The sequence below is a fragment of the Haplochromis burtoni genome, unplaced genomic scaffold (assembly GCF_018398535.1).
Source record: "Haplochromis burtoni strain Fernald_Lab_line unplaced genomic scaffold, NCSU_Asbu1 Contig_26, whole genome shotgun sequence".
NCBI lineage: Eukaryota > Metazoa > Chordata > Actinopteri > Cichliformes > Cichlidae > Haplochromis > Haplochromis burtoni.
Window position 1 is genome coordinate 1,229,101 of NW_024582387.1, and position 27,476 is coordinate 1,256,576.

Genomic DNA, 27,476 nt, shown 5'->3' on the forward strand with positions numbered 1-27,476 from the left:
TCCATTGACAGAGAATTGGGGATATTGTGATTAAACTTAAAGCATAAACTTGATCTTTTTCCATCTGTGAGAATAGCCTTCTCACACATTAACATTTCTTCTCTTATCTGGAAAATACAGCAACTGTGCCTTTAGCTAGCAGACTGATTCTGAGTCAAACTGCACAGAAACAGTTTATGTGTTTGGTGATATTTGATGAGCATTTTTAAAGGCTGCATGGGGAACTGTTGCAACTTTAATGCCATCTGCATGCGAGCGCACGTGACAGACATGGGAAGAAAAACGAGGATGTGTTGAGATTGCAGGCAGCACCATGGGGTAACATTACTTTCTGATTTGTTGATTGAGTATCTGTTTTGCATCAGCTGGAAGCATCACCAAGCTGCAGCTCATAAAAAATTAACCCGATTAATATTATGTATTAAACTGCCTATCAGATTTAATTACTCATTAATTGCAGGTGCTTTAACACCTAGTTCCCGATCATTTTGGCCCACTTTTATCTCTGGTGGGAGCTGCTGTTGATGTTACATGGTTAAAACAGTTAAACCCCCCCCCCCCCCCCCCCCCCCCTGTCTTTCTAACTCTCTTAATGGAGATACCTTTTAGTTCCTCATATATTAAGAAGCAACTCCAGGGTTTTTCTGGACACTTTTTATTAGTGTGGAACGAGGAGTCCTACTCTGCCTCACTTGGTGTTTCCCACGACCTCTCTATTAAGTGAGAGTATTCAGATCATGTCCTGAATGAGGAGTCAGGTGAACGTCTACGGCATTCAGATTATCTGAGACAGTATTATGGTTTTATAGGCCATCTGTGTTAGACAGATTTGACTGTACATGACTGCCCTCCAAAAGGGAAATAGAGACGTTCTTTTTAAAACTGCTCTCACCTTCAACTGCCTGACACCACTCAAACATTTTAGTGCACCAAGCAGGAAAGAGCCCATCTCCAATGACGTCTTGCCTTGGCCAGATGTGGTGAAAAAGATTTTAATCTGATCATTTGAAATTCTTCCACTCAGGGGTCACCTTTGGTTTACAAAGTTACCTTAAAAAAGTTGTGTTTGTCAGTGTGTGAACATTAGATCAGGTAGATACGATCTTAGAGATCACTGCCTTGTACTTGCAATTGTGTTTGAATAGGAGGGTGGTTGCAGACTACTGCCAACTTGTCTTTGTCAAATGATTGTGTGTAACTTGTCTTCTGTGTTAGTATTTTCTTTATACAAGATGTCTCGTCTTAAAGCCCATTTACAAGGAACACTATTGAGCCACAACTGATGGACAAGAAACAAGTTCAAATCTTTTGCCATCATTAAGAAACACTGGTCTTTGATAACACTGCATGATCAAAAACTAATGGAATTACGACATGTAATGAATAAAAAACCAGTAGCACAGAGGTGTTGTTTTCTATGAAAGACTGTGTTTTCTTAATTCTTGCTGATGCATTTTCATGATAGCCAGTATGGGATCATAAAGGAGATATGTGAGAAAATATGATGAGCTAATAGTGGAGGTAGTCGTCAGCTTTTTTCATGAATTTCTTCTTTCATTTGAGGATGGAAGCTCATTTCCAGCGAGTGGCACGGGAGTAGCATTCGTACATTATTTGTATAATATTCAAATCACATTAAATTATGGACTTTTACAAGTAAACATGGACAAAATACTCTCGTTTCACTTGTTAACTGGTTTAAATCACTGTTAAAGAAAATCTGTCAGTTTTCTTGTCCCATGATTCTACTAACAGGGACCACTAGCACATAATTACATCTAATCTAGGGTGCATTACACACAACATAAAATGTCATACACCAATGACTCCCACCAGCATTAATGCTCCACCAGAACCATACTCGATGGGCTCAAAGGGATGTTTGGCCAAATCCAATTCCCCCTCAGCACAGACATGCCTGTTGTCCGTAACTGACAACCTATCCTATTTCAAATAGCAGTCCAAACTAAAGTCAATAATGATCAGCAAAACTGTTTATGTTTTAGTTCCTAAACATAAAAAATGAGATGCAAAACGCCTTCTGGTCTTTTTCAATATTTCTTTTTTACAGTTTGGTTTATCCAAACTGTTCCACCATACAGTCTATTAAATAGGTCCAGTGATTTGTCTTTTTACACTGGCGGTGTCATCATGTCATAGACTTAACACTGCACCAAACGATATCTTTTCCTGACCTGCACCCACAGAAATACATTAGACATAACACACTCAAAGAAACTCCCCTTTTATGCACTCATATGACTAATACACCCTGTTTTTCATATCTTATTCACCCACTCACACACCCACACGTGGTTTAAAGAGAATTCTGACTAGATCCTTTTAAAGCCGGAATAACATAGTTTCCTCTTAATGGCCTTTTTTGAAAGACGTTTTCTCTAACTGCACAACTCTGTTTTCTTTTTTCTTTTGGTTTCAGAAAAAGCAGGCATCAAGTGTTGATCGGATCACTCTATATGGCCTGATGGTTAAGCCCATTCAGCGATTCCCTCAGTTCATACTGCTCCTGCAGGTATAAAGTGTTGTTTTTAGAGCCTAGTAATTTTATTTCTTTTATTTTAATCAATCTCTTTATGTCTTACTTGCTTTCAATATAAGAAACCTTGGTCACATTAAAGACTGAGTATATAGACTAATAAAGATGAAAAGCTGAAATGCAATGCAATTGATTATGGGTTTTAACTCCAAAGTACATTTCCTCGCATACTTTCAAAGCACGAAAAGTAGCTAGCCACATCAGTTTTTCATATTGCTGTCTTTATGTCCTAGCTTCCATTTTCCATTTTGAGCAAAGATTTGGATTTGAGCTTGACTTGCTGGATCTGCAGTAGCTCATTTCATCCCTCAGTAGGCATTGATTATCCATGAATTCCAAAGATAAGTTATGAATGTGAATCAGGCATTTTCTTCCAGCCTAAACTCAGTACTCTAAAGAAGAAGTGTATGCATTAAATCATACATTACAGGGAAGTAGACCTGAAGGCGCAGAGGTGCAGCTGAGATGCATATCAAGAAAACATTTGACTTTTCACTGGGTCATAGATGCAGATGGAAGGCACAGCACAAGCATGTTAACAGACATCTGTGGGTTTTAAATCTGATTTGTTGATTGTGTGCTTTATAGAGCTAACACTGGAAGATCAGTGTGATAAACATACAGTGAGCATTTGATCCTTCAGGCCACATTAATTCATTGTATTTTAGGATAAAGGTAAAAACACTGAATGGCTTATAATTCTAACAAGTTATACCTTTACTTAAAACTTTTTTGTGACCTTTTTTAGGACATGCTTAAGAATACGCCAAAAGGACATGTGGATCGCCTGCCCCTGCAGCTTGCTCTCACAGAGCTAGAGGTGCTGGCCGAGAAGCTGAATGAACAGAAACGAGTAGCCGACCAGATTGCAGAGACTCAGCAGCTAGCCCGCAGCGTTAGTGATCGCTTGCTCAGTAAGGTGACTGGATACGCATGCACTCCCGCATAAACATATCTGCATTTGCACACACGTACATATGCCCCAATCAAATCAGCTGTGAACCAGTCCACTGAGCCCTCTAACTCCACGTGTTGTTATCACTGTGAGCCAAACACCTAAAATTAAACTAGTATAAAGCAATCACTTATATCACTTTCCCAAACATTAATCTAGGGAGGCATTTTTATTTAGAGAAATTACCTCATAGAAACGATGCCCATTATCATCCCAAAACAGTACCAAATGCAGTGGCAGAGGCGTTGCTTCTCCATTACCACTCTGAAATTACAGTCCTGCTGCTGCGAATCTGAACAAATGCTGCTCTGAATAAGAAGAATTAGGGGGTAAATGAGACATTTAATTGGAAACTGTAAGAGAGCTATCTCTTTCACCCTGTCGCTCTCCCTCTTCCTTTCTCCCTCTCTCTCCTCTTTACCTCCTCTCTATTCCCCTCTTGCACTCCATTGCTTACTCTCTTGCTTACCTTCTCACTCAGCTTATATACTCTTCTTCTCTTTCTCTAGTGTGACTGCTTTTTTCTCTGTCTTCTTCACTTTTTCACCCTCCCCTTTTTACTTCTCTCTATCAGCCCCTGCTTTCCAGGACTCCGAGATGAGCTGATTCGGCCAATCTCCTCCACTCACACAGAATTCCATTTGCTGCGGTGACACTGCAGAATTCCAATAGGAAACACTCGCCTCTATTGCCCCCATAACTATCCAATGAAATATTCATTCTTTGTCTCAAAGTATCTAAGTCACCAGAACAGGACAGATAACCATGCGAGAGAGTTTCATACACGCACATACACAAATGCACTCACATGAGCGCACATGCACAGTGCACTGCCGTGTGTGTCTATTGATGCTTGAAGACTTTAAGAATGTATTCTCATAAGAGCCCACATCTCGAAGGAGCTGTATGGTTTTGTGCCCATCAAATAGCAGTCCAAGTCAGACTAATGAGTCATTCTGTGAGCTATCTGAGCCAAAATCAGCTACTTCTTGTAGATAGGACATTCTGTTTTCTGAAATGTGGTCAGCTGCGTTGTTGCACTGCAGGTTGTAGAATGAACGCAGCAGAGAGTTTCATTATTTGCTAAAATTCGTGCCTTTTAGCGAGCACAAACATCAATGTATCAGGATGTGAGCTTCATCTTTGAACTTAACCTGGTGCTTGCACTACAGTGGTATTCTTTTAATTGTGATGAGTCTAGCTTATTTTGGTGCAGTGTGCATAAAATAAAAGTATTGATTTAGCCAGTCATAAAAGAAGCTGGACCAAAGTGATAAAAAGCTTTCCTTTGCCATTTCTCTTAGACAAACATATGGATGACTGAAAAGGAAAGCATGTGCCAACATAGTGTAGCATAAATTCCATCTGTTATTGGATTCTTTAACTGTGTCTCTGTGTGGGTGTTCGTGTTAAAGGGGTGCACGCAACAGCTAATGCATTTGTATACCCGTGTAGTTGCCCTGTTGTGGTGGAAAGGATTGCATGTCCAAGTGTTCATAAGCTAAGCCAGTTTGGATTCTGTGTTAGTGGGATGGTGGAGAGCATAGTATAGGCAACAGGACAAGGAATAATTGTAAGCATATTTCTGAAGCATTGGGCGAAAAAAATCCAGGCAAACCTTTCTTGCCCTCAAATTAAACTGAAGGTTGGCTTTATGATCCTCTCTCATTACTTAAGAATAGTATGAAAAGCAGAGATAGGCAGAAGGGCATGCGTGGGCTTACTTTAACTAAGTCTGTCGAATAAACGTGCTTTAGATGTATTTGCGTATACATTCAGGACACACACATTAAACGACCTTGGGAAGGATGAGTGTGTTGCTAATCCCTGATGAGACATCTGTTCCTCCAAGCCTGACTTGTGCGTCCTCCAGGCACTGAACTCCAGAGGACTGGCCCTTTGTGATACTGTCTTCTGTGCCTCTGATCTGATTGCTGTGTCCCTTTTAGCAACTGAACTCGGAGCAGGGGTCACTCGTCCTTTGTGAGACGCTTATTGAGACTGTGTATGGTGAGCGGGGACAAGTCCTGAAGTCGAAGGAGAGAAAGGTCTTCCTCTTTGATGATGTACTCATCTGTGCCAACATAAATGTCAAGTAAGTCCCTCTTGTAGAGCAAATTGAGCTAAATGCCCTTGCATCCTAGAACACTTTGCTAATGCGTTCCTAATGTGTAGTTCTAGCATGAAGTTGTGTGCAAGTTGTGAAAAGACAGTGTGGTACGCTGCACGGTTAGAAGAAATTGCTATTAGGTGGCAAAAGGCTCTAATGTTGTGCCCTAGGTTTCGCAAAGATATTTTGGCAAACTGCATAGTAAAGAGAAATAGCTGCTAGGGGTTTTGAGCACTATCTGGAATTGCAGCAGCTTTATCAGCTTTAAACAAATGGTAGAATACCTAACTACAGCTTCAGGACTTCTAGATTACTGACATAAAACATTTTTTGGTTTCTGTCCAATTTATCTTATGTGACAGGACCATTGATCACATCTCTCTCGCTCACTCTCTTTCTGCATTTCTCTCACTCTTCCCCTGTCTCTTTCTGTCTGTCCCTCTCTTTCTTGAGAGAAGTAAACAGGAAAGGGATTTTGTATATTTTGCAAAGCCCCTGTCAAAGATGTCGCTTAAAGCCTTCTTGTTCAGCCTTCAAAGCAATTATCACTCTTCGTCTCATTCAACTCGAGTGTCCCGAAGTTGACTTTGTCTGCCCTCCAGGAACTTGACAAACCGATCACAATGTTGATTGTCTGCGTGATTACAGGAATACATGAATAGCAATGAACTCCTCCTCACAGCCAGGGGTACAATTTTGGTGAGGAACATGGGTGATCATAAAAATTCTAATTCCCACTACCAACCACCTTTGTAACATTTCGCAGAGCATCTCGTTCCATCGAGTGTTTGGTGTAGTGCTTTTAGCGGGAGCATTTGGCTAGAGCGAGGTTTTCTCTTGAGTTGTTTTCCTTTTAATTACATCCCTCCTTTTTTTCTCTCTCCGTCTCTAACAGAGGGCCTCCAGATATCAGCAGCCTAGTGCCTGTTGGCCCCAAGTACACCATTAAGTGGAGCGCCCCCCTACTACAGGTGCAAGTAGTAGAAGTTGGGCAGGAGGGCTCTCAAAGCAAAGACACCTTGTTCCAGCAGAGTGGGGCTAAGAGGCCAAGTGGTACCTTCACGTCAGGTAAAAACAAGAATGCGAACACGCCAAACTGTCTTTTCTCATTTATTTTGTTAATCTCATCACTGGGACTGACTGTTAGCCCCAGCCCTTGCTTCCGACTCAGCAAGCCTAATCTGTTTCTGTTCTGAAGCATCGCATGGAGGGGAGGAGATGCGTCCGCGCTGCTTGTCACTCTGATTGAGGATGTGTTTGTGAGGAGGATAGTGATGATGGTCACTTGTTCTCATCTGCCTGGGGTGTTTTATCTTGGAGAGCGATGTGGGGCTAGTGAGCCCCCTGCTGCATCATCCTCGCAGTCTCATTTCACTCTCTGATAGACCACAAACACATCTAGAGTGGAGTCATCAATCTGCAGAGATTATTCCCTCCCTTTCCAGGCCCAATTAGAGAGCCAGTAGCTGTAGATAGGAATCTGTGGTTGAAACACTAGTTCTCCCACCACCCCTCACAAAACTCTGGTGTATACAGAGCTTGACGAGATCCCTGATAAATGTGCCATGGGAAAAGGGAGATACAAAGCCTTATCAGGATGTAATGCTACACACTTTTTAAAGTTGCAGCTCCATGACTTAAATATTAATGGCGCCTTCTTCAGAGCTCTCCGTGTCACGCTCGGTGAGCTGCTAGTGTTTTGAGAGTTGGTTTAGATTCTCAGAGGATTTAGTTTTTGCAGTTGTTCAGGTAGTCTGTGGTTGTATACTCACTACATTGCTGCAAGGTTTTGGGATCGTTTAGGGTTAGCTCTCACCCACCTGTCTGTCTTCCTTACCTGTGTACAACTCTGCAAATGTTATGCCCCTGAGAGGTGCTGGATACTGATTCTAACATTCTCTGTTCTCTTTTTTTGCCATTTCGACACAGTGTGGTAATCATAATCATGTCTATCCAGAAACCTCTCTGAACATCTGGGGGCTGTTTCCCAAATTTTCATTCTGACTGGCTGTCCCATCTATTTAGAGTCCCCTGTGATGTCATTCAGGTTTCGGGTGTCTAGTCTAAATCCTTCTCTCGCTCAGCATGGCTCAAAATGGAGTCATTTTTCATCTTCTGCAGGCCCCAGTACCCTTCTTTATTGAAGAAAGCTGGCCTTCAGGGACATGCAGGCCAGTCTTTTTTACTCTACCCAATGAATCTGCCTGTGTCTCTATCGTGTTGTCTCTCTACTTCTTTTTACTAATACACAGAAGACCCGACAATGTTTATGGGTTGTTTTTTTTATTTCCTGAAAAGCCAATTGTGCCATTTGTTTACTCTCATGCTGTCTTACCTCGTTTTGCCCTTTTTATTGCTGCTTCCCTTTTGACCCACTCCCAGAAAAGCTATTTTTTTTGTCAGAAGTGTAACAGCGGGCTTTGGCTGGGAGTCAGACAAGGATTTTGGTGCAGGTGTGAATCTGCATTGTCTCTAAAGCTACCAGCTAACATTACCGGTACAGCAGCTGAGTGCAAGGATGGACCCCTCTGGGCTCAAGCCTTCCACACCAGTGAGTTATATGCCTGGCGGCTCGTGTGGATAGCCGTGTCTGAGTGTATAAACCATATCGTGCCTCACCAACTGGATTACGCTGGATTACAACTCAGCACATTCACCTCTCTGGCCATAGCCAACAGCAAGCCCGCGAGGACTCGACAAACCTGCACAGGGTTCCCGGTAGTCTCCTCGGGGAGAAAAGAAAAACATTGTTTTTGCGGCTCGCAGCCCACCTCTTTGTATTCAGATGTCTCACCTATTGATTTCCTTCCACAGATGACAGATGTCACTGTCTCTCTGTGTCAAAGATCCCATTAAACCCCAAAAGCTGCAATGGAGCTTTTTAGATGAACAATACCAGGCTACCTCTCTCTGTCTCTCTCCCTTCCCTATTTTGGCTATACCCTAATTTCACGTATGCACGTGAATACACAGAAAGCTGCAGGTCCCATTGGACATGCATGCCTCACCAAGCCTGCCCACCAGCTCTGCTCTTCTGCTACTTTATTGTGTGGTAGTGATGACAGTGCAGGACAGCTCTGGAGCAAAAGCTACCTGCAGAATTTAATTAGGTGGTTCTCATAGTGCCTGCTGCTTGGGAGATGTGGGCCAGGGGAGCTAGGACTGAGGATGGCAGACAGGAGGAGACGCAACTATTGATTCCTGGCAGTAGGAGAGAGAGACTTTGAAGGAAGCGGAGCTCAAATCGATGCTGAATTTTGCGTCTAATGAGACACCTGCATTCCTTTTGGCCAGTAAAAGGGCATCATGGCTCCAAGTAACAGTTTCTCCATCTAATTTTTTTTTTTACTCATAAATTCACTCTCTGTAGTTCAACAAATAATTAAGATCGATCCATCTGCACATCGAACCTCTTTTATTAGTGCCACTGGAGTTTCAACAAAAGCAACTTTTCTTTCAGCACTTCCATGAGTTCTAAGGAACAACGTCACCATGTTCTTTACAGTTTTTCAACACTGTGACCTTGAAGCTTTTGCTTAAATATATAAAATTCTTTTAAAACCTAATCTGGCCAGTTGGTCCATAAACTGAGTATATTTATAATATAAACTGAAGTGGGATTGAATCAATTTATTTTTTAATCACTCAATTAACGAGTGATACCGGTACCGGTCCGAGGCCCGGAGGTTGGGGACTGCTGCTGTAAACTGTCCACTTGTTACAGCTTCTCAAACCTGAAAAGTCTCTTCATTATTATCCACATTTATTTTTGTAACAGTAACATATGTAATATATTCCCTCATTACTAGCAGTTGTTGAACAACGTCTGCACTCTTTCTTTACATAACAGTAGAGGTGGTCACTTCATAAACTCTCCAACTTTGTGTGTTGTCTCTTAGGTAGAGCAATCCTAGGCCCTCCACGGCTTTACCAGGAGCTACAAGAGCTACAACATGACCTTTCTGTTGTGGAAGAGGTCACTCTGCTCGTGGGTACATTGGAAGGGACATATCAGGTACTTGTCTCTTTATGCAACTTTTGCTGTTCCCGGAGTGTCTCACAGGGAAGTGTGTATCCCAGAACATTTGTAGTACAGCAAAATTAGCTGAAAGACAAGGCACTGGACATTGGCTTTGTCAGTCCAGCTGACTCTACGGGCCAAACCACAAAAGTCAAAGCGTGTCGTTTGTCATATGGCTGCAAAGGCTAAATCTCTCAGGGTTTGCTTAGAGAACTTAATTGTCAACTATAGAAAAAGAAGAAAAAAAATTGCACTGACCTTGAGGCATGCTGTTCTCCTCTCAGAAACCGCTTTCAGCATCACAAATTATTCATAAATGCGTTATCTCAAGGCATGGAATGGAAATGGTTGAAGTATGGAATGTGTTCTGTAAACTGACAATACCTTCTAAGCCTTGAGAACACACTGAAGATTCACAGAGGTAGCAAAGACAACAATGAAGTATGCTCAGTTAAATTAAATCTCTGAACTCAGTGTAAACTCAGTGATCACATTTGGATAGTGAAAAGACCGTTTGGGGAGTCTGTTTCTGTTCCTGTAAAAGATATTGCAAAAGGCTTCAAGATGTTTTAAGTATGAACAATGAGATGTATAATATGCTTCTCGGATCACTGGTTTCAAATTCGTCTAATTATCAATAGTAGCACAACTGTGAGAATGAGATGTACCTCTCATATATTAAAGGAGTGTCAGATTTGTTATGTTGCAAAAGAAGCTGTCAGTACCCCTCCTGCAGAGTTTAAATCAGGGCACAGTAGTGCAGCACTGTCACATTAACAGTGCCATACACTGCATACAGTAACACCTCCGGGGAGGTATACTCCAGCAATCACCAAAGAACCTCTCAGGCTAATGGTGGCACCTTTGCCTCCCTGCACTTAATGAGCATAATGTCCTCAGGAAGAGTGATATTCGCCTTGCACTAAATGACATTCACTTTCCACAGAGTTCTAATATTGTCCGCTGAACAAATAGACAGAATATCTCTGCACAGCTCATTGACTTCAGAAAATTGATTTGATTCTGTTTGACTTGAGGGTCTATGTTTTACTGTAAAATGGATACTGGTACTGAAGTCAATTCAGAATTTCACTTGATAAGATAAAAATGCTTGTTCAATATGTTATTTGAAGCACATTGCCTCAAATCACCTACTGCAGTTTTTTTTTTTCTCAAATGGATGTGTGGCAGTTTCTCAGTTTGTGTGCAACAGTATCAAGTACATCTATAGTATACACCTGTGCTCGGTGCACTTGGGTCTGTGCTAGATGACCTAGTGTACGCTAGAACTGAGAAACAATTTTTAACTGTGTGTTTTTCTGTCAAAGAACCTCAACACCACTGTGGCCCAGGACTGGTGTCTGGCTCTGCAGAGGCTTATCCGCATCAAAGAAGAACAGATCCAGAGTGCTAACAAATGTCGCTTACGCCTGCAGGTGCCTGGCAGGCCAGACAAGTGAGTAGTATTTCACATACAGATGTGGATCCAAGTAAAATGTACTGTTTAAGTGTATATGGCATGAAGAGTAAAAACAAAACACCATTAACAGTAGTTCAAAAGTGTTTTTTGGTAAATGGTTTAAATGTTCAAATGATGAAATTACCAAACACTGACACAACCTGGCAGTCATATAAACCACTAAACGATAACACCCAGTGATGAGCGTTTTATAACCAATGATTATATTAATTAGTTATTATATTACTGTGCATGTTCTATCACCGTGGAGAATTAGGCTTATGCTCGGCTAGAATCCATGCTCCCTATGCTTTGCAACATTTTTACTTTTCCATGCCAAGCAGCCGCCGAGGCTGATAGATGAAGCCCATGCGCAACGCAAAAAAACTGCAGTTCCTCAATTGGACACTTGAGCTTGAGTCATTTAAAAATTCCAATATTTTAGTAGAAATAAACATGTTTAAAATCTAATTGAAAAGACCTTTTTGGTCTTTATGATTTACTTATTTTTTTTATATAACTGGCATACAACATATATTTCAACCATTTAAATTATATAAAGGCTTAAAGTTGTGATTTATTTGGTTTTTGGCACTTGGTGAGTGCTATTTTGTCTCTGTTGTGAGAGTGAGAAAAGTGGTGCTTAAAAACACAAAAATCTACAACCACAATTTAAAAAAAATGTTGGAACGTTGTGTAACTTGCAAATCAATACAGAATGTAATAAGTTACAGATATTGTGTTTTAAACTGACAAAAATCTAAAAGATAAAAAATGGCAGAAAAATTCAAAAAACGTTCCAGAAACATCTGGAAACTGAGGAGACCAGTTGCTTGATTTGTGGGAGAATAATGTTGTCCCCTTATTGTCTCATATAGGATTCTAGCTGCTCCTTGGTTTTCTTTGCTCTTTGTTTTTTTTCTGTTCCGTGTTATCAAATGTTTTTATTTGTCAAAGTCTGGACTGCAGAAAGGTCAGTTCAGGACTCAGACTCTTTCATTCCTAAGCCTTGTTGTTGTAATAGGTGTAGTATGCGGGACAGTATTGTCTTACTGAAATATTCAAGGTTGGTCTAAAAACTCTATATATACCTTTCTGTATTAATGGTGCCATTTCCGTATGCACAAGTCCATACAGTCAGGATTTGTTATTTTGCTCTGATAACAAGCTGGGTGGTCTTTAGTCTGAAGAACATGGCTTACATTTTTTCAAAAAAAGAATTTACAGTTTTCCGTTTTCCACTTTGCCTCTTTCAATTTAAACGAGTCTTGGCTCAGAGAAGACAGCAGCGTTTCTGGATCACGGTCACATATGGCTACTTTGAATGCTATAGCTTTACCTTACATTTGTGGATGGCATTGCAATCTGTGTTTACAGACGCTGATTTCTGGAAGACAGAGTCAAGTCTATTTTAATGCAGTGCTGTCCAAGGGCCCAAAGGTTATGAGCATCCAATACTGAGTTTTGACCTTGTCCCTTGCACACAGAGATTTCTCCAGTCACTCTCCATTTTGTGTTGATATTATGTATTATTATGATGATAAGAAATTCAAAGTCTTTGCACTGGGAAATTTTATTCTGACAGGGCAGTTTTTTGCAGAATGGTAAACCTCTTTGAGGCTCTTTTTTTATACCCAGTCACATTGCTGACCTGTTGCCAATTAGCTTAATTAGTTGCAAAATGTTCCTCCAGCTGTTTCTTTTTTAGTACCATTTACTTTTCCAGCCTTTTGCTCACAACTTTTTAGAGTTGTGTTACAGCCATTCCATTCCATTACTAGCATAAGCTGATTACTGCTCTAGGGCTTTTCTAATGGCTGTCCACAAACCGGTCGCTGATTTCACAGTGGGTACATCCATCTTTTATATACAGTCAGTTACAGTTCCAGCTGGCAAAAGCTGTGGCTGGAAGCTTTCTGTTTTTGGGTACATTTGTGCATATGTTGATACATCTCACAACATTTCTTAAGTGCCTTGAGGAAACATTTACAGCTTTGGCACAAAAATTCACTTGGACTCATTTGATTAGATTTTAGAATTCAGAGGTTAATCTCCTGTTTCAAGAACACAGCATCTCAGGAACACTTGAATTCATTTATATTTGCAGCAAATGGTCACGACTAAATGTTGAAACAAATGTTTTTGGCATTTATTTTTTTTAACATTGACTTTTTATTTATGGTATTTTTTTAAATGCCTAAATTCATATATCTTTATATTTGTTAATGTGACAGAGGCAGAAAATATTGGAAGAAAAATAGGAATGGGTAAAAGCAACAGGAATTGTGGTGACATACATGCTCTTAGAACCGTGGGCCAACAGGCACCTTGACCTTTTGCAAATCAGAGGTGGGAACAGTTTGTTCTGTCGTGACTGCGTAATTACCCAACTCAAATAATTCATTTTATTCAGTGCTTGGATTGAATAATGAATTGTCTCCACGAAATTTTCTTTTTCGAGCATATAATGAGAAACGTTTTTTGCTTTGGCCTTTACTTAACTCTCGGCCCCTAATGTGTAATTTTGATGAATTGCCCGGTAATATCTTTCTACATTTACGGTGTGTTTATAGTGTCTTGAAATGCAAGATATTCGGTCCTATAATTGGATTTCCTGATATAAATGTTGTAGTCTTATAGTTCTTTTATTTAGTTTTATTAAGTCACAGAAAATTTGTAAAATGCAATACTATGAACTTTCAGGCATGTTTTCTTCAATAGTCCAAACACAAAACAACATTTGATTTTTTTATTGTCTTAGGTTAAAATACAAAGCTGCATACAATGCACAGAAGGTTACCTTGCACAGAAGTGCTAGTGTTACATGTTGAGGTGCATCCTGGTGGGTGGATTGACTAATGAATGACTGAACACCTACTTAGAGACCAACAAAGACGGCAAGGAGAGAGCATATGAGTAGCTTAGAGTGCTGGAACAAGAACTGGAAAATAGCAAATAATGGCAGATTATAATGGATTCCATTTCGTGGCTTCTGCTGGGAATAGGATAAGAAAGAGGCAAGGGAGGACAAAAAGAGAAAGATTGCGATAAAGAAGCCAGAGCCCTGCTGAGACATACTAAGCAGGGGGAGGAGAGGAAGAAAGAAAGAGTGAGAGTGATGAGCGACCTCCCCCATGAAAGATTTGGCTTGGTGCCGGCAGGGCAGCGGCAGTCAGAAGAGTGGGCCTAATGCTTCAGAGCCAGAGAGAATCTAACTGTGCCAAACCAAGCTAAAGTGACAGCTTGAGCAGCGGAGCTGTGCAGATCACTTCTCCCACATCTCCTAGCTTCCTCATCGGCTGTCACACCAGGCCTGCAGGGCCAATCTGCTTACTCAGATGTTTGGTGGAGCCAGATGCCACGCTTACAAGAGAGTCCCCGAATTCCCCTTTAAGGGGTACCCTATTTGCTGAGTTCCTGTGATAATGTCATTAGCAACTGAACTGACAAGGAGATTCCCCACCCCGACATATGTCCAAGCTGTATATTTGTACTTAAAAATTCAATACTGTAGAGCAAGACTCGTGTTGAAATCATACTTGGAGTTTTTGTGGTGACGTAAAAGATAACAATGTCAGCTGAAAGAGAGAAATCTCCTGTAGGGAAAAAGAGCCAATTCTGGTTGTGTGATAGCAATCTAATTGAGGCTGGGCCTCAGTGCTGGGTGGCTGGACCGGCAGTGAGCCTCGGGGCTGGGGTGACAGGTGGCACAGCGGGTACCCGAGCCATTCTGACACTACCCAGGGTGCAATAGCAGCAGATTGTAGGGGAGAGCAGTGGACAGACTGGCTCTATTTCTCTCAAACACACATGCGCACACATTGTTTTTTTCCTGACTGTCCTTTTTTGTTTTGTGACTAATATGGTTCACAATTTCTGGTTCACAGTCTGTGTTTCTTAGAAATGCACGCACGCACGCACGCACGCACGCACGCACACACACACACACACACACACACACACAGCTCCTTCCTAACTGTCTTTTTTCCATTTTGTGACTAGTATGATTCATAAGCATCACACTGCTTCCAGCACCTGTATGTTACATGTATTCACATATACTTCCCACTGACAAATGCAACTGCAAAAAGAGCAAACATGTATTTCACACGATGAGGCACACACATTATGGGGCAGAAACATAGATACACACTCTCGCACGCAGAGCTAAGCCTTTGCTCTGCTGGTGAGAGAGTGGGACCGCAGCAGGGACCCCCTGTACTGAGTTGGTCCCCTCCTGTCTGGCCGCAAGCGACTCTCTGCAGTCAGGCAGCACATCACAGCCTCCACACTGCAAACAGACGAGTACGTGGAGAGAATCCCGACTGCTGCCTCAAAGGCACCAGCCTACGTGTGACAGCAGTTCATTAACATCCTCTTTTACTGCGTCTGCAGGAGCAACCACAGGCATAGATTCATGGACCATACTGGCAAGCGATAGATACAGAGTTCAAATTTCATAGTTTAACCAAATGTGTTTGTTGCTTCATCCACTTACACCACCAGAACAGCATACACAAAAGAGCAGTAGCAGAGAAACATTTTTTTCTTCCTTTTTTTATTTAACGGAAGCTTTTATGTGCCGAATGCCTGCAAGGCAGGTGGCAGTACTTCAGCTCGCAGTCAGATGACTGATTTCTAGTGCATTCTGACTGAAAGTCTTATCTTTGCATCTGGACAACAGAGGTTTTTCTTTGATTGTTCCACGTGTCTAACAAGAAACATACAGAAGGCATGACTTGATATTAGTACCGGAAGCCCTAGTTTCAGGAAAAGGTTTCTTACTTGGACTACTTTTTTAGCTTTAGATTAAAGTTATTCATGCTTTGTCCAACTCTCAGATGTTGTCTGTCACAGAAATAAAAGGGGACTAAAATAGAATTGAACTTTACATTACTCTTTTAGTAGAAATTGATAATTAACGACAAGCAAATCTGCCGCTTGAACAGGCAGCAAACTAACTGAATTGTTTGCAGGGAAGGGCAGCGGAGTAACTAAATAACAGGATGACTCTTTTAATTAAGCACAGCTGGACTGAAGAGAAGGGATCTTGTGTCGGCACTTCTGTGATTTAGTTACCATTTAGTTATCTGGAACAATGAGACATATATATATATATACTGAGGTTGGCAGGTGAGGCAAATCATCAGGCTGATGAGTAAAAGCACACAACAGAGTGAGGATCCTGGCCACCGGCCTAAGTACTGGAAACCATCCAGGGCAGCGGGAGACACTTGTCCCAAATTTCTGAAGATGGCAGTGTTAGTATAACATCTGTAACATACTTGTGAATACATACTTATGTGAAAGGCACTCCACCTTTGCACCTACCTGCGCTGTTCTTCTATTTATAGCCACTTTTATCCAGGGACAGGTTGCTCTTTTGTTTCTTTTTCTCCCTTCTTATTCCCACATGTACAATACCCACATTCGCACAAGTATGTGGCAAAGAATAACCACCGTTCTCGACTATGTGCTAGTTATCGTTTGTAGTGGGGCTGGAGCTGAGGGGCACCTAAGACACGTTTTCCATGGTCAGCTTTAAGTGGAAACATTTTACTCACTGCTCGAGCAGTCAGGGCTGCTGGAGGAGTATGCTCTCATTAACTGAAGAGGTATCTTATATTATCTGAACCTGTTTCCACAAGAACATATTCATAAATAGCTTTTTGTTATGTATTGATTTTTTTTGTATAAATGCTTCTAACCTTTACACCATGAATTTTAATTACTAGATACCACTCAATTTAGATGTCAAATGTTGCTCTAAACCTTTATTTATATCTCCAGCGCCTGACAGTAACATCAATGAGATAGTGGACGGCCCACTCAGCTGTCTGTTCTCCCCTTCATAGTTATAAAGATATGATTCTTGTGAGTTAACATTAACTTTTCATAATGCAAAGAAAAATAACTTGTACTAACAACAACTCTGCCAAGCTCACAGAAATCTTTAAATGAATAATTCCATATAGCTAGAGAAAGTGGGGGAAAAAACCCACTTCACATCAAACACTGCTTATTTTAAATGTAGCCTTAAGCTGTGGAATAAATCATATAATAAGGTCACCTCACCCTGTTAACTACTTTAACTGTAAACACCGAGGCAACCAATTAAGATGAAATTAAATTAATTTTAACCATGTCCTCTAAGTATAATTCTTTTGTGTAGCAGAGAGATTTCCACTACAAGGATTGCAGGCTGACTTGAGACTTGTATTAATACCGACAAGCAGATATTTACTTGCGATCAACAGTATCGCAGATAAAACCACAGTGTATGCTGTCCGTGTCTGTTTTTATTGTGTCATCTGCAGGAGGGCTGTGCTGGTGCTGGATTCACAAACATTTAAGTATCACGACTGCTGCTGTGGCGGTTTGAGCATTCATTCAGATTTTAGGCGCTCTGGAAGTTGCAACCTGCATCACCAAAAGCCAAACATGATTTTGCACATTATCATGAAACGCCTCTATAAATCAGACTCGATCCTGACGCACTTTAAGTGTATCTCTCCTGAAGTTCCATCAAGTCATACCAGAACTACATCTGAATGCTTCCCTTAGTTATCTCACTTTTTGCAGAACAAACTTTCTCTTTGATTCTCTGGAGGACGGGGTGAACTGAAGGATGGGTGCATGACAGGCTGCCACTCAGCACTCAATCCTACATCTGTCCCGTCCTTGTGCATTAGTATCACACGTGTGCTTCGGCACTGACCTGCTCCCATAAATCCATTGGGCGAGCGCCTCTCTCCGCTCCCTTGCCCCGCTTTGCCCTCTCTCTGTTTCCCTCCCCTTCCCTTTTCTCTCTTTACCTCTCAGCCTTTCTCATCTCGCCTCTGCCAGCGTGCCCGAGTCTAGTTCTCCATTCTGGCAATGCACCACACCTGCACTGCGGCTGTCAATCAGAGGGCAGGAGGGAGGAATGGAGACTGCGCTCAGTTTAGCATGTTTGATGCCGTGTGGGCATGAAGTGTTACCTAAGGAATGTAGCCAAGAGAGTAGTTGTATTCTCATCACACCCTGTCTACCCTTCTGTCTTCGGCAAATTGCCTTTCCTATATTTAAGCAGCAAATCGTATGAATTACACCTCTTTGTGAAAGGTCCACTTTTTCAACATGTCAAGGAAGTTTGAGATCTTAGTTACTTTATTCTGTTCCTGTCTTCAATCTCTCTCTCTCACTATACGTGTGTGTCTCTCTCTGACGTTTTCATCCTTCCTCTATGAAATTAAAATTAATTTGTGGCGGGCAGTGGCAGGTATGACAGAAGCATAATATCCGACTACGCACTGCTCTCCACTCAATTACCTTCTAATGATTCCTGAGTGTGAAATTGTCTTTCTTATGTGTGCCTGAGACCCTAGCCCCTCCCCACCCCTTTTTCTGCATTCCCTTGCACTTTTTTTTCCTTTCATTGCCTCAGAATCACTGCAGAATAGCTGTACAGGTGACTGAAGGTAAAGCATTATTTTGGAAAGTTGCTTAGCGCTCTAAAAAGATGTCCCATCCTTGGCTAGACAATTTACTTGCACTTCCAATAAAGCCAGACACCACACCACCATCTGTCTGTAGTTAGACACTGACTTAACAATGAGTCATTGTTAACTCGGGGCAGTCTTTGCCAGTCTTGTTTTAGACTGCTAGGAATTTAGAGGTTATTGTATTTGACTGACTGCTAGGGTGAGAAGTTCGGCCATCCGGGAGGGGCTCAGAGTAGAGCAGCTGCTGCTCCACATCGAAAGGAGCCAGCTGAGGTGGTTCGGGCATCTGGCAAGGATGCCCCCTGGGCGCCTCCTGGGCGAGGTGTTCCAGGCATGTCCCACCGGGAGGAGGCCCCGGGGCAGACCCAGGACACGCTGGAGAGATTATATCTCTCGGCTGGCCTGGGAACGCCTTGGTATTCCCCCGGACAAGCTGGAGGAGGTGGCTGGGGAGAGGGAGGTCTGGACCTCTTTGCTTAGGCTGCTACCCCCGCGACCCGACCTCGGATAAGCGGATGAAGATGGATGGATGGATGGATGTATTTGACTGAAAAGAGAGTGAAAAATCAACACATGCATGACTAGTGGTCTCAAGCTGACAAAAAGCCTGACAAAAGGGGATGCTTGAAGAGACTAAGTGTTTAGACAGGCGTCTATTACCTGGGGATGAGTTTTGTGTTTCTAGCACTTTACACAACCTTTAAGTAATGGCATTCAAACAGAAAATCTACTTTAAAACATTTTGCTCTGGGAGAGACCTTGCATTTCACGACCCATTTTGATACCTGGTTTGGTAATCACTTGGAGTGTTTTCTATTGGGTGGGAAAACCCGCTTAAAGCTTTTACATAAGACACGCTCAGTGTCACAGGCATAGGTCTTGTTTCAGCACCAGGAAGGAACACATTAAGCTGAGAATCTTGGGGTGTCGAGACCTGTCGAGATTTCCTGCGTTCAGGTGAATTTTAATGCACCAAATTGGGTTGTTTTTTTTTTATGTAACAACATTCAGGCACTAGCTAACAGTTTAATATAGACTGCAGTATAATGCAGTTAGACTATTGCTTTCAAACAATTACCCTCAACTTTTATCATTTACTGTTTACTGCTGAGTCAGCACCCATGTGTTTGTGTGATCCCAGACGTTAGTGAAAGGTAAAATTTCTATCTGATATAGCACAATGGTGCTCAAGCGCATGGCAACCATGCATAGTATATAAAGCATTTGAGTGCTTTAAGCTCAAGCAGCCAGGAAGGCACAGCCCATAACAATTTGACTGACGTTTATTTGTTCACCGCACATGTTTTTTTTGTTTGCAACCCAGGACTACAGAGAAAAAGAAATTGACCAGAGGGGATAAAGGAGACACAACACCAGCTGGCTTTAAGGCTATTGACAGTGTTAACAGCTGGCAAATTTAGGGTGGTTGGCTGTGCGTTAGGGAGGAGTCAGTGCAAGTAAAATATTTTGTCTTCACATGTTTTCACTGCAGTTTGCATTGATAAAATTCAGAATGTTCTGAATTCAAATTGTAGTAACTCCTTTGTGCTATTTATCACGAATAATTTTCTGTTTTCTGTTGCTCACTTGTCAGTTTGCTTCCTGGCACTAATTTTGTCAGTTTGCTTCCTAAATCTGAAAATATGCACATATTTAGAAAATATGGGAGAATCTTGAACATTTTCAGTTGTTGGTTACTGTCGGCACTGTTGTTTTAATTGTTTTGTTTTGTTTTTTACTTTTTTGAATTTTTATCCAATTTAAAAAGTAACAATTTTTTTCCCCTTTCATATCATACATATTTTAAACTCATGTAATTTTAAAAGGACTTTACGAAATAACCTTTCTAATTCTACGTGCTGCCTACCTTGAAGAAACAACCTGTAAATACATGTAGATACTGATAACCAATATTACCATAAAGCATTGGAGGCAAAATGCAAATTTGTATAAAGGCCATAAGCAAACTATATTAATGGGATATAAGGATGTAGGTCATTTTTCAGCTTTGTTTAACTTCAAGTTATGAGTTCATAATGGAACTACACATAAACAGAGTAGCTAGTGTTGTTCAGGGCATTTGTTTCCTCTGGTAAATTATTCCCTTTCCATTTATTCAACTTTTGAGCACCTTCATTAATTAATGACTAAGTTTGTCTTATGGTTTGCCAGCATATTGTGTATTTTGAGGATAAAGAAATGCCCAAATCACTCATTCCCTGTCTGCACTCCTTGTAAGAAATCTACTAATATCTTTGTCACATTAAGGCTAGAAAAGAGTTAAAAGAAACTTTTCTTGTCACTCTAATAGCAGAATCATTTTCTGCTAAGTATGGTATTCATAAACTTGTCTTCCTTTTAGATTGAGAGATTAAAATCTTGTTTTTTTTTTAAAGAAAAACTAAGAAAGCTGTTACATGCTGACTGAAATTATATTAATTTAAAATGAACATGTATTTCCAAATTTCTCAGTATGTCAAGTATAATAATCCTTCGTTCTACCAGTCATTTTGTTCCTCTATTCCTTTCACACCTATACTATCTGGTCTCCCACTGTTTCTGAGTTTCTTTCAAAAGAGCCTGTGCTGGTTGTGCCATTGAAGCCCATGCATTAGTGGCATTTTGAACACTGGAGGCTACCTATAAGCGATTTAGTGGGACCACGCTGTGTGATCATCACAAGCCAAACTGAATGTTGACGTACAGGCTGAAATTATAAAGCCCCAGCTTACTGGACTGAACTGCTGTAAAGCTACAAGCAGGAAAGCAGCTGTTATGACATAAAAAATCTTGTTGTATTAAACTTAAAGTCCCATGAAATGAAAAATTTCTTTTGGTGCTCTGTTGGTGCTGTTTCTCTGAGCGTATTGTTCTGCTTTCTGCTTTTATATAGAACATCTCGAGAATATGTCAAAAATGTGCTTTTGCTGTCTTTCGTGTGCCTTAAAGGTATCAGCCTTGTAGTGCATACAATGTATTAATAAAGATAAATAAAAAGAGGTAAATCTAAAACAAGTTCACCAGCTTGTCACTTTAATTATGTGTTAAAGCAGACTTTTTGATTAGTTTAGTTCACAATTTAAACACATTTTAAACCCCTTTTTTTGGCATTTCTCAGCCAGTTATAAACTAATGCATGGCCGCAGTTTGTTTTGTTTGGTTAAGGTCATTACTGCTTGGTAGCGCACAGAAAGGAGTGATTACATGCAACAGTTAAAGTGTGATTCCTCTGCTTTTAGAGCTCCATTGGTTGAATCCTCCCTGCTGTTTTGTTTTGGGGATCAAGAACGCCTTTGCATTTATATGTTTATTTAGTTGTTTTACTGCACCAGTAACACTGATGCAATTTTCAGCTCAGTGAAATGAGACCTGTTAAGCATGCTGTTTTTTCCCCTGTTTTCCTCATTCTGGTTTAAGCTTCATGCTTTCACATTAATGTGAATTTGAATTTGTAGCCTTCTGTTTTGATGTCACAGTGATGTCAGGTCTACTTTGTTGTATACCACTTAAAATGACTCGTGGATCCCAACAACACAGACAAAATCCATCCATTCATTCTTTTATCTTTTTATCCAAGTCAGGGTTGCAGTGGGGGCATGGAACATATCTACGCCTCCACAGCTTAAATAGGGTGTATGCCACAGATCTAACAGAGAAACAGACAATCATTCACTCCTACTGTCAATTTAGAACAACTGATTAACCTAACCAGCATGTCTTTGACTGTTGGAGAAAGCAAGAGTACTTGGAGAGAACCCATGCAGGCTAGACAGGAACATGCAAACTCCACCCAAATGCCACCAAATTGCACAAATATAATAAAAATAAAAGAAATAATACCCAAAAAGTGTTTCTGCTATTGCTTAATAATGCCTTTCGATGCCATATGATGTCTGCATCCATCTGAAGCTGAGTCTGTGTGTTTTTTTTGTGCATTTGTTTTCTCCACCAGGTCAGGGCGTCCTGTCAGTTTCATGGTGGTCTTCAACACTCCTAACCCCCTTAGTAAGATCTCATGGGTCAACCGTCTGCACTTGGCCAAGATTGCACTACGTAAGCACACACAAACACACACATTCACAAAGGCATGCAGCAGTCTAACACAAACAGAAAGGATTACGAAGTCATTTCTTTTTAAACGGGATGATGTAATACAATGAAATGCAATGACAATGTTTTAAGTCAGGCGCTCAGACGCATCATCAGTGTTTGCTTCTTACTCTATTGGCTAAGTACTAAGTATTACGGTTTATGTAAGCAGAGAAAAGGATTCTCACTTGGGTCACCTGAAGTTTATGTTGAACAGTGAAGCAAACTGTTAAAACAACGTTACGTTAACACAATTTTCCATCTGTCTGTTGTGGAAACAATCATCAGTGATCATTCAGGAAAGATTCCCGCCTACGAGTTAATGAAGTTGCTTTGTAAGGATAAAGGTTACTATTGGGACTGAAAAAGCATTAGCTTTAGAACTGTTTTATAGCTCTATATCCTACCATTTTTAATGCAGTAAGTCTTCTTTTTCTAATTCTGGACATCACGACTGGGTATCAAGACTTCACAACGTGCACATTCAACATAGAAAGAAATAAAATTGGCCAGACCCTGCCCAGCAGGGAGCAGCACAGTTCTTCTTTATCTCCCTAACCTCTTTCCTCTAACCCTTGTCTTGCTCTGCCCAGACTTTTGCCTATTATGCAATCTGACCATGCTGTAGTACAGGAGATCTTCCTGTCTTTGGTTCATCGGTGCATTCTGTCATCCAGTGGCAAAAGCAGAAACAAGACTCTCGAGGACAGTAATCTGTTTATTTATCCATGAAGGCGCATTTTCGACTTAATCACCACCTCTGTTTCCTTTTTCCAATCCTTTCCCTCTCACTGTATTGCCTTGAGCACTTTTTATGTCACATACAGTTTATTCTGGGTTTGTTGTGCGTGCAATGTGTCCCCTTACACAGCTCTTGTGCAAATTCAATTGCACTGTGCATGCTGTTGGTCTTCCAACAAAGCTCTTGTGCAGTTTTACTGATGTTGTTTCTTTCATCCAAGAGGCTATTGCATTGAGTGTTAGCGCAGAAAAAAATAGTTTTAGAAGGTTTTGTAGCTAGATTAAAGAAAACTCAATGAAATGTCTTGTTTAGATAAGTGGCCATGTATTTGGGAATGATTTAATACCCCTACTGGGCTTTGAAATGAACAGGGGGTCGGATAAATCTTGGTTGTGCAACGGTCAAGAGGAAATTTGAAATGTTTTGTGCTTTACAGGATTTTTCCCAATAACTATACTTCTGCTGTATCTAGAGATTCTCCAATCTTGCACATTACAATAAAAAAACAACACTGGATTCTTCCCATGCGCTGCCGGCCTACCTCTCACAGCAGGGGTATAGAGGTGCAAGAAGCATGAAGTGCACCTGTAGACCCTCCAGTAGATCCTGCTGTATATGGTTTGTGTCAGAGTGACATCAAAGACATCAGGCTGAGAGCAGAGGATTCTGTGGTGGCAGTGAAGCACAGCATCCCCAGTCTTTCCTTGTTGCTCACACCTTTATCAGCAACACAGCAGGCGTACTGATGAGGACAGCACCATAGTTATAACACGCAGCTCTCCTCCCCTATGGCTTCTGTGTGGACATGGGCATTATTCAAAGCCAAATCATGCAAATTAGCCATAGTTGTCATACTCACAAGGAACCCCCCATGCTGCAGTTATTACTCATTTATATAGACCATCCATATCAAATATGAATTCAAGAGAATACTAAGGAGAATACAATGACCAGAAGAAGATTAAAAGTATGCAGTTTTAACCCACTGTGCTTAAATTAATCCAGTAAACAAAATATATTTGGCATTCACATGGGAGGAAGACAAACATTGAATTTTCTTGGTTTATTGGATTTGACACCTTTAGAAAGAACCTGAACAGCCTGAAGACAATGGATAAAATGCTATCAAAATGTAAATATTGTATTGTATTATTAATATTATTTTACTGTAATGTTTATTCACTATAACGGCAATGTCAGCACCTATTTGTGTTTGCCACGTTACCGTTCTACCTTGCAGTGTCAAGTGCTTGTCACTGACATTACAATTTTTCTTTGACTTAGAAAAGTGTCACATCTTTGACATATCTAAGATTGTAAGATTTTAGGCCTTTAGCCAACACTGCTATCAAGGCCATGTTACCATGAGAACTGCAGTAACATACATCTAGATTTTACCATCACCAACATGACAAGCAGTCAAGTGTGAGGAGAACAAGCTTGAAGGTGCATGGAAAAGTGATAAAATAGCAGCGTAGGGACAAGGAATGAAATAAGAGCGAGTAAGAAGATGAGTTCAAAGAGGGGAAAAGATAGATTATAGACAACCTCCCGCTGCAGTCAAGATATCAAGTAATTATGTGATTACTACATATCAAGTTCAAGACACAGATTTGGGCAGTGTAGGCTGGAGGAAGAATGAAGACCATGCTTCAACTTGATTCCCTGTCAGTGATTGACAGCATTTGTGTTTAAACCTGTGCTTACTTTGATGATGTTTGCTTTTTTGATTGGATTATCAAAAAACAACTAGGGTTAAGTCTCAGATTTTGTCTCAGGATAACATCAGATATTTACAAAGAACTTAAGTTGCAACATTACTTTTTTGGACTTTAATATATACATAAGCCTTGGTTGTTTCGATCTGCAGAGCTCTGTGGTGTTATTTCATGCTCTTTTGACTTTTTCGCCCAGAAATGATAGAAGTAACTCTCGTATTATGCATCATACAGCTGTATCAGTGCAGTTTTAGGATCACTGCAGTCTTAACTTACCAGTGGCATGCACAAAAATGATGCACATAAAAGTGCGAGCAATTGGAAAAAGTCGTGAGTAGCACAGACTTGAGAAAAGTTGCTTGTTTTCGTTTTATTATTATTATTATTTTTTTTCAAAGTATTAGTCTAGGGCCATCTTACATTTCTCTTACCCTTGAAGAGAGCGAGCCAGAGAGAGAGAGAGAGAGATGGGGAGAGATGTAAGATATTCACAGCTGACAGTGCACACAATGTCACTCTACTTCATTTGCAATCACAAACTGAAACTAATGGAAATTTTTAATAGCTAATAAGAGTATAGAGTTTATGAAAACAAAACAAAATAATTTAAAAAAAAAACCCTTGTTTACCTAAGCTGGTCTAAAAGTATGAATTAAACGAGCTGCCTGTAGTTCATCTTTCTGGTTATTTGTGATAGCTTCTATAGGATTACAGGGGTGCAGACGACCCCAAATGCTGTAAAGTAAGCGATACCACATGCAAACCATGAATGATTGTTGAATATTAATACACAGTTTAGTGCTAATTTTATTTTATTAATCTGGAACATATGTTGTGCAACTAAATAGATTCTAAAAATGTAAGCAATTCTGACCAACTGTCTAAAATCGTCTTGCATCAATTTCATGAAGCTATGCTTGAGGTTTATTCTTGACAATATTTGTATGACCAGCTGTTACACTTGTACAGCTGTTGTAAAACATCTTCCTTAAGTTTAGAATCGGTGTCATAATTCCGTGAAATATATCTTTTTTTCCAGTTGATCACAGAAGCATTTAGATCACTTACATTACACCCGTTTGGTAATGAAGCTGCCCTGTGACCCATTGGTACTCAGCAAATCATTCATTTCAAAACAAATGGTACAGAGGAGGGCAGGGAGATGGATTTCATTGAATCCCTTGGGGAAATAGATCAGCACCAACCTGGTCAGGATGACAATTACGTGTTAATTGTATTACAACCACACTTTGCCTTCCCATTTAACCAAATGTAATTACAATATGGGAGTTGTTGATTTAATTTCACGGATGGCGTGCTGTCATCGAGGCTTCCTCATCATTGCAATCGTAGGCAGGCCTGGCCTGTGCTCAGGGGAGACCTAGAGTTGAATCAGCATTTCAAACGCACCGAACCATGGTCTTGTTTAGTCTGAAATGGGTGCCTTGCTTCGAAATGTCCCTGAATAGTGGACAACACAAGTAGATAATGTTCGCATGCATGATTTAGTGAGCGATTAGATATCACAAAACTCATTTTCCCAGACCCATCTTCACACTAGAGTTTATCCTGTTACCCCCATTTAGAGAAAATACGGCTCCATCACTCTGACGTACTTGCTGGCCTTCCCTGTGCTTTACTGACTTTTAATGACATTTCTGTACACTGTATTTAAGTCTTATTAGTGTATTGCCCATTAACCATGGTTTGTTGATACATTTTGGTCTCTCAACTCATTGCACCTGGATCATCCATAAACCTTTGGTTTCTTGGTAGTTTAAAAAAAAAAATCAACTACAGCATGATGTGCTTCAGCAAGATGTTTAAACTGTTCTGGTAGTGGAGCTTTACATATGATTATGGCAGCAAATTCTGACAAGACATGTTTCCAGAAAACAGTTTTTGTCACTTTTGAGTGCGTGTGGTGTAGTTATGAGGCCTAGAAATAAAAAGTGAGAATTATCCTATGGTGGTTCCTTGCCAGGAGCCCTGGGGTCCATTAATAACCTGGTGTGCCACTGCATCTTTTATGCCTCTCCGAGTGGCCCTACTGTTTCTGAAGGGTCTTCGTGAAATAGCCAGAAGCATTGCTTAATTAATGGGTTTTCTCACTGCAGAATTAATTGCTTCCTTCCATGCAGTCCCAGCTCTTTCAGGCAGGGTTAAGGCTGCAGACTTTGATGGCCCTCACAAGAAGAACAAGAGGCCGTCAAATCATGAGAGACTGTCGCTGAGACATTGGAGACAGAAGTGGAAAAATGAATGAGGGTAAAGAGAGAGAGAGAGATGGTGAAGTTGTGTTGGGACTGTGTGTTTGTGTGTGGAGGTGAGAAAGTGGCGG

At 40.7% G+C, this 27,476-nt stretch overlaps 1 protein-coding gene across 4 annotated transcripts in view; it reads left to right on the top strand.

Moving 5' to 3' along the window:
• Nucleotides 1–27,476, top strand: part of arhgef10la (Rho guanine nucleotide exchange factor (GEF) 10-like a) — a 114,370-nt gene that overhangs the window by 37,910 nt on the left and 48,984 nt on the right. For all 4 annotated transcript variants that reach the window (XM_005917849.3, XM_005917850.3, XM_014332254.2 and 1 more), the window contains 7 exons: nt 2,441–2,533; nt 3,306–3,476; nt 5,462–5,607; nt 6,518–6,690; nt 9,522–9,637; nt 10,972–11,099; nt 22,539–22,639. In XM_005917849.3, the coding sequence (XP_005917911.1) occupies nt 2,441–2,533; nt 3,306–3,476; nt 5,462–5,607; nt 6,518–6,690; nt 9,522–9,637; nt 10,972–11,099; nt 22,539–22,639 (928 nt within the window). The remainder of the gene's footprint in view (nt 1–2,440; nt 2,534–3,305; nt 3,477–5,461; nt 5,608–6,517; nt 6,691–9,521; nt 9,638–10,971; nt 11,100–22,538; nt 22,640–27,476) is intronic.